This window comes from Takifugu flavidus, chromosome 15, assembly GCF_003711565.1.
Source record: "Takifugu flavidus isolate HTHZ2018 chromosome 15, ASM371156v2, whole genome shotgun sequence".
In the NCBI taxonomy this organism is placed as follows: Eukaryota; Metazoa; Chordata; class Actinopteri; order Tetraodontiformes; family Tetraodontidae; genus Takifugu; species Takifugu flavidus.
Genome location: NC_079534.1, coordinates 15,284,750 through 15,299,749, shown reverse-complemented (window position 1 = coordinate 15,299,749; position 15,000 = coordinate 15,284,750). Strand labels below are relative to the sequence as shown.

General features: G+C 51.1%; 2 protein-coding genes and 1 long non-coding RNA gene across 9 annotated transcripts in view; 1 reads left to right on the top strand and 2 right to left on the bottom strand.

The window, feature by feature from the left end:
• atp1a2a (ATPase Na+/K+ transporting subunit alpha 2a) overlaps nt 1-6,038 on the bottom strand; it is a 33,224-nt gene extending 27,186 nt beyond the window's left edge. For 2 of the 4 annotated variants that reach the window (XM_057056432.1, XM_057056433.1), the window contains exons 1-3: nt 5,924-6,037; nt 5,162-5,230; nt 821-880 (exon numbers count right to left, since the gene is read on the bottom strand). In XM_057056432.1, the coding sequence (XP_056912412.1) occupies nt 821-880; nt 5,162-5,230; nt 5,924-5,935 (141 nt within the window). In that variant the 5' untranslated portion in view covers nt 5,936-6,037. Of the gene's footprint in view, nt 1-820; nt 881-5,161; nt 5,231-5,454; nt 5,720-5,923 lie in introns of those variants that run through there. The other 2 variants (XR_008953930.1, XM_057056434.1) reach the window with 2 other exon arrangements.
• Nucleotides 6,039-6,800: 762 nt separating this feature from the next.
• The window catches only part of mpz (myelin protein zero), a 14,598-nt gene continuing 6,398 nt past the window's right edge, over nt 6,801-15,000 (bottom strand). The window contains exons 4-7 of one of the 4 annotated variants that reach the window (XM_057056438.1): nt 14,922-15,000; nt 14,519-14,561; nt 9,726-9,755; nt 6,801-8,776 (exon numbers count right to left, since the gene is read on the bottom strand). The exon at nt 14,922-15,000 is cut by the window's right edge and continues 51 nt beyond it. In XM_057056438.1, the coding sequence (XP_056912418.1) occupies nt 8,765-8,776; nt 9,726-9,755; nt 14,519-14,561; nt 14,922-15,000 (164 nt within the window). In that variant the 3' untranslated portion in view covers nt 6,801-8,764. Of the gene's footprint in view, nt 9,756-10,109; nt 10,386-14,518; nt 14,562-14,921 lie in introns of those variants that run through there. The other 3 variants (XM_057056435.1, XM_057056439.1, XM_057056436.1) reach the window with 3 other exon arrangements.
• LOC130538633 (uncharacterized) lies at nt 11,792-13,362 on the top strand. The gene is made up of 3 exons (XR_008953931.1): nt 11,792-11,921; nt 13,071-13,188; nt 13,223-13,362. It is a non-coding gene; the product is annotated as an uncharacterized LOC130538633 (long non-coding RNA).

Sequence of the window (15,000 nt, the reverse complement as noted above, 5' to 3'; positions counted from 1 at the left end):
AAGGTGCAAAAACACCTTCAGAGCACTGCTGGGGTACCCTTGAGCAAGTATTAAACCCACAAATGCTGACATAGGGCCCTGTAATGAACTGGCACTTCACCCAGGGGTGGACCTGCCTTCGCCCAGATGTGAGGACACCCTTGAAAGGTGGTCAAGAAGTTAGAACCACCCAGCAGAAGTGTTGCTACCCAATATGAAGGAGCGCTGTGGAGAGGGGAAGGAGGAGCGCTGTTACCAGAGCAGAGTCTTCAAGAGCTGTTGGAAGGTATCAAGGGTCACTCCAGAGGTCATCCCACCTTCAAGGAATAAGGGATAAGAAGATGATGCTAATGTGAGAAATGCAGCAGGAGGGGTAGATGGGCTCCAACAAGACTGTTCCAGTAAGAGGGAGCGGGTCCAGCTGGTACTCTGTGGGCCAGCATAGGTGACCTGAACTTGGGGAGCTACAGGTAGCTAGAGTTCTATTAGCAGTTGGGGCGATGTGGGGCCACGTCAGGGGATTGAAGACCAGATGTGCCGCCACATTCTGGACCAGCCGCATTCTTGTATTAGCCTCTTTGGAGAGCAGCCGCCTTATAGTCCAAATCAAGAAAGACAACCTCAAGGACGATTGTGGCTTGTGCCTAAAACAGTGACGGGGATCCACACAGCAGGAGTGCAGCATGGCTGCACAGGTACGCGTGGGTTAGGGCTAGGGCAGGCTAAGGAAGGCTAAGGAAGGCTAAGGGCAAACTGGGACAAGCATGGACACGGTCTCAGACTGGTGTTCACAACAGGCATTCATCATGCACATCTGTGTGGGAAGAACAACCACCCAAACCTGGAAGAGGTCCACTCCGTAGCGTTTTCCCAGGTCATCCAGAGATATTTTATGGTCATCCTGCAGGGATAAAACGGTTCACTTAGTTAATGGGAAAAGCTGAATGGACCTTTAAGATGAACAGGACTCATTTGGCAGCAACGTGTTCGGTCTTTGGTGAGAGCAGCATGAACAGGACTAAAGGATGTTGGGGCCCCTCCCAAACCCCCACGAGTATCTCGTGTGGATTAAGGGGCTTTATGTCGCTTCCTCAGGGCTGGTCAAACCTTTCACGGTGGAATATCGTTGATTTGGGGTGAGAAAAGGGTTTTTGTGACGGTTTTTTATCTCTATGCAACAAAACTGTCAGGATTCTTTGTCTTCCCACTGTTCGCCACAGAAATACATGTGAGCAAAATAAAACTATGACAACTATGAGCTCATTAATTATTAAAAAGATTAGAAAAGAATGAAAATCACGAGGGTAATGTGTGGACATTATTAATGTTGACCTTTGTGCATCATTTATCTCCTGTCAAAAGGTGGAAACACACACACACACGAGTTAACAAACCTGATTGGAAATATTATGTTCCAAATGGAAAAAGGATGTATCAGATTATGAAGGTTCCCTCAAAAACACATCATAGGGGTTAGGGTTAGGAGTTAGAGGGTTAGGGGTTAGGGTTATAGGTTTAGGGGTTAGGGTTAGCAGGGTTAGGGTTAGGGGTTAGCACTGAGACACCAGACCTGTAAATCTATTCATTTTAATACATCTGTTTTGGGGGGCAAATTATCGATGAAATATTATGTTCCAAATGGAAAAAGGATGTATCAGATACTGAAGGCTCCCTCAAAAACACATCATAGGGGTTAGGGTTAGGAGTTAGAGGGTTAGGGGTTAGGGTTAGCAGGGTTAGGGTTAGGGATTAGGGTTAGCAGGGTTAGGGTTAGCAGGGTTAGGGTTAGCAGGGTTAGGGTTAGTGGTGAGGGTTAGGAGTTAGGGTTCGGGGTTTAGGGGTTAGGGATTAGGGGTTAGGGTTAGGGGCCATAGGGTTAGGGTTAGGGGTTAGAGGGTTAGGGGTTAGGGTTAACAGGGTTAGGGTTAGTGGATAGAGGTTTAGGGTTAGGGATTAAGGGTTAGGGGTTAGGGGCCATAGGGTTAGGGTTAGGGGTTAGAGGGTTAGGGATTAGGGGTTAGGGTTATAGGTTTAGGGCAGAGGTCGGCAACCCAAAATGTTGGAAGAGCCATATTGGACCAAAAAAACAAGAAACAAAGCTGTCTGGAGCCTCAAAAAATTAAAGCCTTTTATAGGGCTTATAATAAAGGCAACACATGCTGTAAGTGTCTATATTAGCTGTATTAGCCTACTTTCCAAATGATTAGTAGGCTACAAATAGATAATGAGCATTCATGATTAAATGTTTATTTTCCCTGCAGCGCATCCTGGAGAGAATGACGCACCACGTGGCCACTTTGCTGTACGATGGAGCTTTAAGTTTAACTTCCATTATAATGAGAGGTTGAAATTAAATATTTATTATACACATTTATACAGCATTGGAAAACTTTAAGAATGTTTGTCACGTTTTTCCTCCTACAGAAATTATATTAAAACAATTTCCATTTTCATATTTTTGAAAAATCTCCTGGGAGCCACTAGGGCGGCGTCAAAGAGCCACATGTGGCTCCAGAGCCGCGGGTTGCCGACCCCTGGTTTAGGGGTTAGGGTTAGGGATTAGGGATTAGGGGTTAGAGGGTTAGGGGTTAGGGGTTTATTGGTAGGGTTAGGGGTTAGGGATTAGGGTTAGGGTTAGGGTAGGGTTAGGGTTAGGGGTTAGTGGTGAGGGTTAGGAGTTAGGGTTCGGGGTTTAGGGTTAGGTATTAGGGGTTAGGGGTTAGAGGGTTAGGGTTAGGGGTTTATTGGTAGGGTTAGGGGTTAGGGATTAGGGGTTAGAGGGTTAGGGGTTTATTGTGGTTAGGGATTAGGGATTAGGGGTTAGAGGGTTAGGGGTTTATTGGTAGGGTTAGGGGTTAGGGATTAGGGGTTAGAGGGTTAGGGGTTAGGGTTAGGGGTTAGTGGTGAGGGTTAGGAGTTAGGGTTCGGGGTTTAGGGTTAGGTATTAGGGGTTAGGGGTTAGCAGGGTTAGGGTTAGGGGTTAGCACTAAGACACCAGACCTGTAAATCTATTCATTCACATTTGGAATGGAGACAGTGCTGGAGACAAATCCTGAGGACGAATGAAGACAGTGCTGGAGACCAAGCCTGGGGACGAATGAAGACAGTGCTGGAGACCAAGCCTGAGGACGAATGAAGACAGTGCTGGAGACAAAGCCTGAGGACGAATGAAGACAGTGCTGGAGACAAAGCCTGAGGACGAATGAAGACAGTGCTGGAGACAAATCCTGAGGACGAATGAAGACAGTGCTGGAGACAAAGCCTGAGGACGAATGAAGACAGTGCTGGAGACAATCCTGAGGACGAATGAAGACAGTGCTGGAGACAAAGCCTGAGGACGAATGAAGACAGTGCTGGAGACAAATCCTGAGGACGAATGAAGACAGTGCTGGAGACAAAGCCTGAGGACGAATGAAGACAGTGCTGGAGACAAATCCTGAGGACGAATGAAGACAGTGCTGGAGACAAATCCTGAGGACGAATGAAGACAGTGCTGGAGACCAAGCCTGGGGACGAATGAAGACAGTGCTGGAGACCAAGCCTGGGGACGAATGGAGACAGTGCTGGAGACAAAGCCTGAGGACGAATGAGACAGTGCTGGAGACAAATCCTGAGGACGAATGAAGACAGTGCTGGAGACCAAGCCTGGGGACGAATGAAGACAGTGCTGGAGACCAAGCCTGGGGACGAATGAAGACAGTGCTGGAGACCAAGCCTGGGGACGAATGGAGACAGTGCTGGAGACAAAGCCTGAGGACGAATGAAGACAGTGCTGGAGACAAATCCTGAGGACGAATGAAGACAGTGCTGGAGACCAAGCCTGGGGACGAATGAAGACAGTGCTGGAGACCAAGCCTGGGGACGAATGAAGACAGTGCTGGAGACCAAGCCTGGGGACGAATGGAGACAGTGCTGGAGACAATGAGACACAGGTGCAGACAATCAGGGCCGTGGCAACTAATGATGATGAGGGAAGACAGGAATGGAGAGTGCTGGGACAAGGACCAGGGTTAGGCTCAGGGTTAGGGTTAGGTGAGGTTCGGTCAGGGTGAGGGTGAGCGGTGAGGCTCAGGTTAGGGTTAGGTTAGGGTCAGGTTAGGGTTAAGTTAGTAGAGGTCGGGTAGGGTTAGGTTAGGGTCAGGTTAGGTTAGGGTTTATTAGTTAGGGTTAGGTTAGGGTCAGGGTTAGGCTTGAGGGTCAGGGTTAGGGTTGGGTCAGGGTAGGTTTAGGGCTCAGGGTGAGGTTAGGTTAGGGTCAGGTAGGGTTCGGGTTAGGCTTCAGGGTTAGGGTTAGGTTAGGGTCAGGGTTAGGGTTAGGTTAGGGTCAGGGTTAGGGTGTAGGGTAGGGTTTTTTTTTTAGGGTCAGGGTTAGGGTTAGGGTTAGGTTAGGTAGGGTCAGGGTAGCTTAGGGTCAGGGTTAGGTTAGGGTCAGGGTTAGGTTAGGGTCAGGGTAGGGTTAAGTTAGGGTCAGGGTAGGGTTAGGTTAGGGTCAGGGTTAGGGTTAGGGTTAGGTTAGGTTAGGGTTAGGTTAGGGTCAGGGTTAGCTTAGGGTCAGGGTTAGGGTTAGGTTAGGGTCAGGGTTAGGTTAGGGTCAGGGTTAGGGTTAAGTTAGGGTCAGGGTGAGGGGAACCATGCTGCGTGGCGTTAGCACCGTGCTGTTTAGCTAAGCTGTCCACCAGAGCACCTAAAGAAGGCAGACAGCCTAACAAGGTCAAACACATGATTTCTCTCTTTTTCTTAAAGATGTATTTTATCTGTACAAAGGAATTCTGCTCTTTAATCAGTCGCGACTGTTTCGGGATCTGACAGGAGCTTTTTTATCTGAGACACGACATGCAGCCAAACGTAGCGCAGCTTTATTGAATCACTTGGTTGCATTTTGACAGCACCTCAAAGAGCTACAGCTCTGGCGAAGACAAAAACCCCGAGCCAGACTGCTGGTGGCCCACAAATTATTCAGTATCTTTGTCAGTACAGAGAAGAGCAGCCAGAGGGTGGAGGAGGAGATAAGAGAGGACAGGCTGCCTCTGCACTCATCATAGCACCCCACGCTAAGCTCATTGGACCGCCATTTTGTTTGTGGGCCATTGCCTCCATTTATGGCCTTGTTAAGTAACCTAGTGAACTGGCTGTGACATTTTGGCTCTTCATCATAGTACAGGTGAAACAGGAGCTTTTCTTACCAAGGCTACCTCCTTCTTCAGCTCATCTAAGTTCCTGTCCTTCTTCTTTCTTCCATTCTCACCGCCATACTGCCAGGAATGAGAAAGATTAGCACTGAGCAGAGCTGCAGCTAATCACCACGGTGTGTCTCCAGTAGCTGAAAGAATGCTGTATCATGGGAATCATCTGCTGCTGTCAGTCTGCTCTCAGAAGCACGTCAGTGAAGGATGGACACACCGAGAGACGCTGGAAGAGCATGTGCCAGTGGAAAAGGTAGCAAAAATGGAGAGCAGAGCAAGCGTAGCAATTTTACCTCCTGTGTGAGAGGAACATCACCAGACGAAAGGCTGAATGACAACAGAGAGCAGCACGAATCAGGCGCTAAATGGTAGCCTGTCGTTATCTTATCTCAGCGTTATCTTCACGTGATGTTATGAGATGTGGAAAATACAAGCAACCCTAAACCTAACCCCTCTGGTTAGGGTTAGGGTTAGGGTTAGCCCAAGCCTAACCCCTCTGGTTAGGGTTAGGGTTAGGGTTAGCCCAAGCCTAACCCCTCTGGTTAGGGTTAGGGTTAGGGTTACCCAAGCCTAACCCCTCTGGTTAGGATTAGGGTTAGGGTTAGCCCAAGCCTAACCCCTCTGGTTAGGGTTAGGGTTAGGGTTAGCCCAAGCCTAACCCCTCTGGTTAGGGTTAGGGTTAGCCCAAGCCTAACCTTAACATCGGTCCTGCTTATCTGCTAATGCTGAACTATAAAGGAGAAAAGCCGAGCGAGAACTCACCCCTTTGCCCATGTTGGAAACTCAGATGTCTGAGGATTGGAATAAAAACACTGTCCACCAGGGCCAAACACAGCTGAAATGTCACCCCCACCCCTTCATGGAACCCCACGGGAGCTTTTTTTGGCCCCCCCCGTCCATGTCTTCTTAGGGGTAACATGACCCATATGCCCCAACACCCTCCCCACTCCTGGACGTGGTCCAATCGTACTCCTCTGGACCTTGGTTCAATCTCAACACGTGCACGTGTCCACAGAGAGAAAGTGTCACGTTTTATTTAGGGATCAAGGCCAAAGGTCGGCCAACGAAGGCCTCTCCACACCTGCAAGTTCTTGTTACAGTCCAGTGAAGGAAAAGGCTCATTAAGGATGAACTCAGCCTTTGAACGTGACGTCAGATAGCTGAAATTCCTGCTGCACCTCAGACAGCTGACATCACGGTCTGTCACATGATCACTGTCGACCAGTGAAGAAACATCTGTGAAGACAGCGGCTTCATTCAGCAGCTGGGCTCCTTCCTTGATGACGGCCATGTTCCCCTGACACCACCTGGTAGATCGAGGAGACTGACGATAGCTGATAACTCCAGAAAGGCCACTGATGTATTTGGTCCAATAAAAGATGGGACACATCAATCCGTCAGTGAAGACAGCATCTCCTCCTCTGTGGAACTTTCCTTCAGTCTTTCCTCAAAGGTTGGACCTTCACGCCATCCAAAGCTTCCTCACGTGGTTCCTCAACAACGCGTCTCCATGGCTGCACGTCTGAAAGTGTGTTGGCAGCATTTTTATTCTTTAGAGCACTTTGTTCCAGTTTCTCTGAGATACGTGATCTTTAAGTTGAATCCATAAGTGGTCCACATGAAAGAAGGCAGGAGACAGTTGCACTGTGCTGATCACAGCTGACATGGGCTTTTATTGCTTTTCTGTTTTATTATTTATGATCTCTTTACAGTTATACAGAGTCATGAAGGACCGTTAGTGCTCCACAATCATCAAGCATTAAAATAAATGTAGAAAAATGCAAAAAGCTCCAGTTGTTTCAAATAAAGACCAGTTATTACGGCGACCCAGATAATGACAGACAAGCATGTTCAACTGAGGAGAACACATGTTATCTCTGAATAAAGAGTTCCAGCCAGACATTCACTCCGGTATTTTAGCACCTCTGTTGCTATTGTGACGATGATGGAGAACTTCAGGCGGTGCCGATCCAGATGTGGCTCAGGGTTGGGAAGGAGCACCTCAAAGCTCCGGGGGAAGAGCTTTAGCAACGTTAGCAACACAAGTGGCTTTTTGCTGAGCTAGTCAAATGAGTCTCCTCAATTCAAAGCACCCCCCCCAATCCCCCCAGCCAAAGTTTGCCAAATCCCAGACAGCAACAGTCTCACACCTTCATCTCTCATCTTATTTCTCTGAACAAAAGAGCCACACAGAACCTTTAATAACAGAATCACAGACTGCATCCAAGGCAACCCGGACTCCCTCAATCACAGAGATCATGGAAACAATATTGGATCATGAATTCAAATTACACAAATAGTATTTGGAACTGAAGGTACCAGCTAATTGCTAAGGTAGCTTCCTGTTTGTGCCCCATAAGAGCTACCTCTGCTCCAGGGGTCAACATGCCTGCTCGGGGGGGCGGAATTATGACAGAGCAGCAAGTTCAAAACACGGCTGGAGAGGGAATCGGTGCCGTCTCAATGTTGGAAAAGGGAGCATGAGGAGGAGGAGGAGCAGGAGCAGGAGCAGGAAGAGGAGGAGGAGCAGGAGGAGGAGCAGGAGCAGGAAGAGGACAGAGCATTGAGCTGCAGCTCCTGCAGTCAGATAAGGAGAAGCTTGGACTGGGATGTGTATGTGGGGACTAAAGGCAGAGTCACTGTGTGACCCGGAGAGATAACAAGAGTCAGAGGGACAGATGCTGAGTATGAAGGAAGGAAGTGGAATCTGAAGAAGAGTGAAAACTGCAGCAGAAGCCGGCCAGAAGATGCAGGGAGCCATCTCATTATATGCTAAAATCATTAGCACGGGCAGTTGTATGGGCCAGCACATTAATTGGACCTTGAAATAAGTTGGGGTGCAGTGGGATGCCCTCTCTTCCCATCTCTTCCTCTCTTCCCATCTCTTCCCAGCATATCCTGCTGTCAGACTCCCGAGTCCATCTCAGGAAGGGCTGTGACGTCATTCCAGGTGTTCAGTCAGCGGCCGTCAACAGCGGATAGCTCATGTACCAAAATCATCTTCCCCCACAACGTGTTGCTCCAGCCACGGCCTTTCTCATGCTAGCGCTTACAGTAAGCCTCTGCTCTGGTCTGGAACCCCCCCCCCCCCCCCCACTCTACCGGATTTAGCCAGGGCTGGAATAAGGTGACCACCTCCATTTGGTCAAATGTGAGAGGATTGAATCTCATAGCCAGTGGGCTTGAACCTCTATCGGCGTGGGCTGAGAGCCAGAATCATATTTCTCTCCCACTATCGCTAACGCTAACGCTAACGCTAACGCTCTCACAGCTTCGCTCCCTGCGTGACCCTAACCCTATCGTGAACATTAGAGACAAATTCAGGGGCTTCTAAACACTGATCCCTGTCTTTGAGGTTCTTCTTAATGTTGTAAGAGCAGTTAAGACTTAAGCTCTTTGTTTGCCCAGTGAGCCCATCCGGGCTGTGGGACAAGAGGTGCTAACATGATATGATACCATCTGCAGTGTGTGTGTGTGGGGGGGGGGGGCTGTTCTGCAGCCGGGGCAGAGGGGAGATGATTATAATAGCAACTAATGGAGTAGCATCAGGCTGGGCAGGAAAAGAGGGAATAGACTAGAGGAGTGGAGGCAGTCATGGAGAAGTCAGACCTTTATCTACAGGAGGAGGAAAAAGAAGAAGAAAGGGAGAAAGAGGGCAGAGCCGTTAGCAAGTCAATCACCTCTGGATTTTGGTTTTACATTAGCGTCAATTCACAGTGAAAGGAAAAGACATGGAGGACAAAGTCTGGGTGAGGGTGAAAAGGACAGCGCTGGAGAAACTGGCTGGTCTCCACAGCCTGGGTCTGAGGACATGAAGACCTGCTGAGGACCAGCTGAGGACCAGCTGAGGACCTGCTGAGGACCAGCTGAGGACCAGCTGAGGACCAGCTGAGGACCAGCTGAAGACCAGCTGAGGACCTGCTGAGGACCAGCTGAGGACCAGCTGAGGACCAGCTGAGGACCTGCTGAGGACCAGCTGAGGACCAGCTGTGTCCAACACTTCTCTTTGATGGCGTTGGGACCAACAATGTTTGCATTTGAATCATCTAAAATATGGGTCAGAGGTCACGTCGGCTTCCATGAAGCTGCTGTGCAACAATAAAGGAGGATACCACCGATATCCCAATAACAGGAAGTGGCTCCCAATAACAGGAAGTGGCGAGACACCCCCCATTGCTAGTTTGGGACACTGTTATTACCCCCCCCCCCCACCCCCCCCCACCCCCAATGTGTTATTTGAAGGTCAGCTGGTCAGCGACGCGAGAGAAGAAACCAAGAGGTTTGGATTTCTTTAACCCTCCATCAGCAACGGACCCCCCCTCCCCATTTTTACGGGTTAGCTCCAACTCAATGGTCATCAACACCCGGCCCGAGTGATCCACCCCACCCCCCCCATCTTCTCTGGGGTCGGCTGGTGCCGCCGGTGCTCGGGCTGGGCCTTCGCCACCGCCTGACGGATGGGCTGGAGCAGCCGGCCGGCGAGCCCCCCCCAGCCCCTCCCCGTATCCTATTTCTTATCCTTGCGGGATTCCTGCTTCTTCTTTTCTGATGTGGCCGCCTTCACCTTGGAGGGGTCGGCGGGAGCTGCAGGGCCCTGTGAGGGAGGAGGGAGAGGGGGTTGGGGGAGAACAGGGGAGGAGAGTCACTTCAGGAGGAAAGGAGCGTGTGAGAGAGAGAGAGAGAGAGAGAGAGAGAGAGGGAGAGAGCATGTGTGAGAGAGAGAGAGGGAGAGAGAGAGCATGTGTGAGAGAGAGAGAGAGAGAGAGGGAGAGAGCATGTGTGAGAGAGAGAGAGGGAGAGAGAGAGCATGTGTGAGAGAGAGAGAGAGAGGAGAGAGAGAGAGAGCGCATGTGTGAGAGAGAGAGAGAGCGTGTGTGAGAGTGAGAGAGAGGGAGAGAGGGGGGAGAGAGCATGTGTGAGAGAGAGGGAGAGAGCGTGTGTGAGAGAGAGAGAGAGGGAGAGAGAGAGAGCGCATGTGTGAGAGAGAGAGGGAGAGAAAGCATGTGTGAGAGAGAGAGAGAGAGAGGGAGGGAGGGAGAAAAGGGTGCATTAGATCTGAGAGATGGGCTGAGCAGGACGGGTGGAGCTGTGTGAAGAGAGGAGGGAAATCTTCTAGGGGGGGAGAAGAAGGTGGAAATGAGACATACAGACAGATAAAAGTGAGGAGGCAGAGACACTGTCTTTAAGGGAGGGGGTAGAAAGTGAGAGGGGGCGGAGTCCAGAGCTGTAAGGGGGGGACAAAACAGGTAATCATGCGTTAGGATGGAGCACAGTGGAACGCTGGCTCCACACACCTGTGACAAAGTGACAATTAATCAATCGCTCGCACACACACACACACACACACACACCACACCCCACACACACAACACCTCACCCTCACACATAAGCACCTCACCCTCACACACACCCACACACAGCTCACCCTCACACACAAGCACCTCACCCTCACACACACCCCACACACAGCTCACCCTCACACATAAGCACCTCACCCTCACACACACCCCACACACACACACACACCCCACACACACCCCCACACAGCTCACCCTCACACACACCCACACACAGCTCACCCTCACACACACCCCACACACAGCTCACCCTCACACATAAGCACCTCACCCTCACAACACCCCACACACACACCCCCACACAAGCTCACCCTCACACACAAGCACCTCACCCTCAACACACACCCCAACACAGCTCACCCTCACACACAAGCACCTCACCCTCACACACACACCTCACACACACCCCACACACACACCCCACACACACACACACCCACACACACACCCCACACACACCTCACCCTCAACACACACCCCACACACACACACACACACACACACACCTCACCCTCACACACACCCCACACACACACCCCACCCTCACACACATACACACCTCACCCTCACCACACCCCACACACACACACACACACACACACCCACACACACACACACCTCACCCTCACAACACACCCCACACACACCTCACCCTCACACACACCCCACACACACCTCACCCTCACACACATACCTCACCCTCACACACACCCTCACACAGACCCCACCCTCACACACACACCTCACACACACCCCACACACACTCACCCTCACACACACCCCACACACACCTCACACACACCCCACACACAGCTCACCCTCACACACACACCCACACACTCACCCTCACACACACCCACACACACACCCTAACCCTGACCCTGACCCTAACCTAACCCTAACCCCTAACCCTAACCCCTAACCCTGACCCTGACCCTAACCCTGACCCTAACCCTGACCCTAACCTGCATTAACCTGAGCAATAGCCTCCCAGGAGCATCTCAATAAACCGCTCCACCATGTTGGCTACCCCTAAAACTCTACGGGATGAACGACAACCAAAGAGGAGAAATGGTTTCCAAAATCAGAGCTATTTCCTGAAATAGAGCAGCAGAACCTCACTAGAGTGTCCAAAACTCCAACACAGAGCGTGTGAAGCAGCTCACAGCTCTCCAGGTGTCTGCAGCTGGCCATGACCTTCATGACCTTCATGACCTCCATGACCTCCATGACCTTCATGACCTCCATGACCTCCATGACCTTCATGACCTCCATGACCTTCCATCACACACACATTTGTCACACGCATCGTTATGTTGTTTACAACCGTGCCTCCCTCAACAGATTCAACTGTTTAGTGGGCTGCATTCCAGAGTCACCATGCTCATGGGGGGGGTTGAGGGGTTGACCATGAGAGGGGAGGTGAGAGAAGGAGGTGAGAGGAAGAAGTGAGAGGAAGAGAGAGAGACGAGAGAGAGAGGAAGAGAGAGAGGAAGGTGAGGGAGAGAGAGAGGAAGAGTGAGAGGAAGAGAGAGAGGAAAACGAGTGAGAGGAGAGAGAGAGGAAGAGTGAGAGGAAGAGAGAGAGAAGAGAGAGAGGAAGAGTGAGAGGAAGAGAGACAGGAAGAGTGAGAGGAAGGAGTGAGAGGAAGAGAGAGAGGAAGAGTGGAGGGAAGAGTGAGAGGAAGAGTGAGAGAGGAAGAGAGAGGAAGAGGAGGGAAGAGAGGAGAGAGAGGAGGAAGATGAGAGGAAGAGAGAGGAAGAGTGAGAGGAAGGTGAGAGGAGAGGAGAGCGAGAGGAAGAGTGAGCGAAGAGTGAGAGGAAGAGAGAGGAAGAGTGAGAGGAAGAGAGAGAGGAAGAAGAGAGAGGAAGAGAGAGAGGAAGAGAGAGAGGAGAGAGAGCAGGTGAGCGAAGAAGAGAGAGGAAGAGGTGAGAGGCAAGAGAGAAGAAGGAGGTGAGAGGAAGAGCGAGAGACGAGTGAGAGGAAGAGAGAAGAAGAGTGAGAGGAAAGCCGGAGAGGACGAGAAGAAGGAAGAGTGAGAGGAGGCGAGAAGAGCGCCGAGGAGCTGGAGGAAGAGGACTAAGAGGGGAGAGGGAGAGGAAGAGAGAGAGGAGAAGAGGGCCGAGGAGAGAGAGCGAAGAGGAAGAGGGAGAGAGAGGGGAGGAGAGAAAGGGAGAGTGAAGAGAAAGCGGAGAGGAGAGGAAGGGGAGAGCAAAGAGGAGAGGAAGAGGGAGGAGGATAGAGGGGAAGAGTGAGAGGAAGAGAGAGAGGAAGAGAGGAAGAGTGAGAGGAGAGAGAGAGGAAGAGAGAGGGAAGAGTGAGAGGAGAGAGAGAGAAGAGAGAGGAAGAGTGAGCGAAGAGAGAGAGGAGAGTGAGAGGAAGAGAGAGCGAAGAGAGAGAGAAGAGTAGAGGGAGAGGAAGAGAGAAGAAGAGTGAGAGGAAGAGGAGAGAAGAGGAAGAGAGGAGAAGAGTGAGAGGAAGAGAGAAGAGTGAGAGAAAGAGAGAGAGGAAGAGAGAGGGGAAGAGAGAGAGAAAGAGGAAGAGAGAGGAAGAGTGAGAGGAAGAGTGAGAGGAAGAGTGAGAGAAGAGAGAGAGAGGAAGAGAGAGGAAGAGTGAGAGGAAGAGAGAGAGGAAGAGAGAGAGGAAGAGTGAGAGGAAGAGAGAAGAAGAGTGAGAGGAAGAGAGAGAGGAGAGAGAGAGGAAGAGGAGAGGAAGAGTGAGAGGAAGAGAGAGAGGAAGAGTGAGAGGAAGAGTGAGAGGCAAAGTGAGAGGAAGAGTGAGAGGAAGAGTGAGGGGTAAAGATTTCCAGTCAACAACAGAAGCTGATCACAACCTCTGAAGACCTGAGGATCAGAGCGTGTGTGAGGAGGAGAAGAAGGAGAAGAAGAGTGGGAAGACGAGACAGATAGAAGGATCTTATGGTTGGTGGCATGAAGGGAGGGAGACAGGACCAATAAAAGGACTGTGAATGAGGGGGGGGGGGGGTAAAGTGAGAGGGGGTGTGTGTGGGGGTGTGTGTGTGTGTTGTGTGTGTGTGTGTGTGTGTGTGTGTACGGATCAATAACTGTGCACTCCATTATTGTTCCAGGACAGTGTGCATGTGCTCATTCCCATCACTTCTGTGTGTGGCTGCTGCCACCTAATGGGGGGGACACACACCACAGGCTCCATGGTCTCCCTCCCTCCCTCCCTTCCTCCCTTCCCCCTCCCTCCTCACTCACTCACTCACTCACTCCCTCCCTCCCTCCTCACTCCCTCACTCCCTCGCCGCCCGTTTGGAGATGAGTGGTGGGAACCCAGTAAAGGATGGAGAGGGAGTGATGGGATTCAGGGAGTGATGGGATTCAGGGAGAGTGATGGGATTAAGGGAGTGATGGGATTCAGGGAGTGATGGGATTAAGGGAGTAATGGGATTCAGGGAGTGAGGGAGTGATGGGATTCAGGGAGTGATGGGAATAAGGGAGTGATGGGAGTGATGGGGAATTAAGGGAGTGATGGGATTCAGGGAGTGATTGGAATAAGGGAGTGATGGGATTCAGGGAGTGATGGGATTAAGGGAGTGATGGGATTCGGGAGGGAGTGATTGGAATAAGGGAGTGATGGGATTCAGGGAGTGATGGAATAAGGGAGTGATGGGATTCAGGGAGTGATGGGATTAAGGGAGTGATGGGATTAAGGGAGTGATGGAAATACGGGAGTGATGGGATTAAGGGAGTGATGGAAATACGGGAGTGATGGGATTAAGGGAGTGATGGGATTAAAGGAGTGAGCCGTTACGCACTGTCATGTTGGAAATGTGCTTTTGTTGCCTGCTCAGCACAAGAAAACAGGAAGATTTCCTCTGACAACCACATTTTTCTGGTCTTAAATGTCCAAACATGGGGTGACTGCATGTGAGGGGGGGGGGGGGGGGTGGCACACAGAAGGAAATAGCAAGGGGGGTGTGGGGGGGGAGCACACAGAAGGAAATAGCAAGGGGGTGGGGGGGGGGCACACTTGCCTGTCTCTGCTGCGATCCCTCTTTCTTTTTCTTGCCATGTTTGCTGGAGGGAACAAAAGAAAGACAACGTGAGAATGAGGAATCTGTCTGTCCCTCCAGGGGTCACAGGGCAGCACCAGCTCATCTCCTGACCCTGCAGCCCCCCCCCAGCCTGGGGAAGGACAGTCATGGATCTATCATCCTCCTGATCCACTCTTATCAAACATCTTCTGCACTTTAAAGAGGTCTTCATCCGTCTCTGAGTTTAAACCAAGCCTCACATCTCTGACTGGGCGAATCAGAGATCAGCACTCAGGCCAGTTTGGCCACGCAGGTGTCGGTGCCGGGGAGGGGCTCAGGCCTCAGCTCCAGCCCCCCCCGGCACACCTGGCAGAAGACCGCCGGCCACAAGCGGCTCACTGACCTGACGCTGAGGCTGAAAACACGACGTGCAACCAGGAATCTCATCAGGTAGTAGATCACCACGATGAGCACCAGCAGGC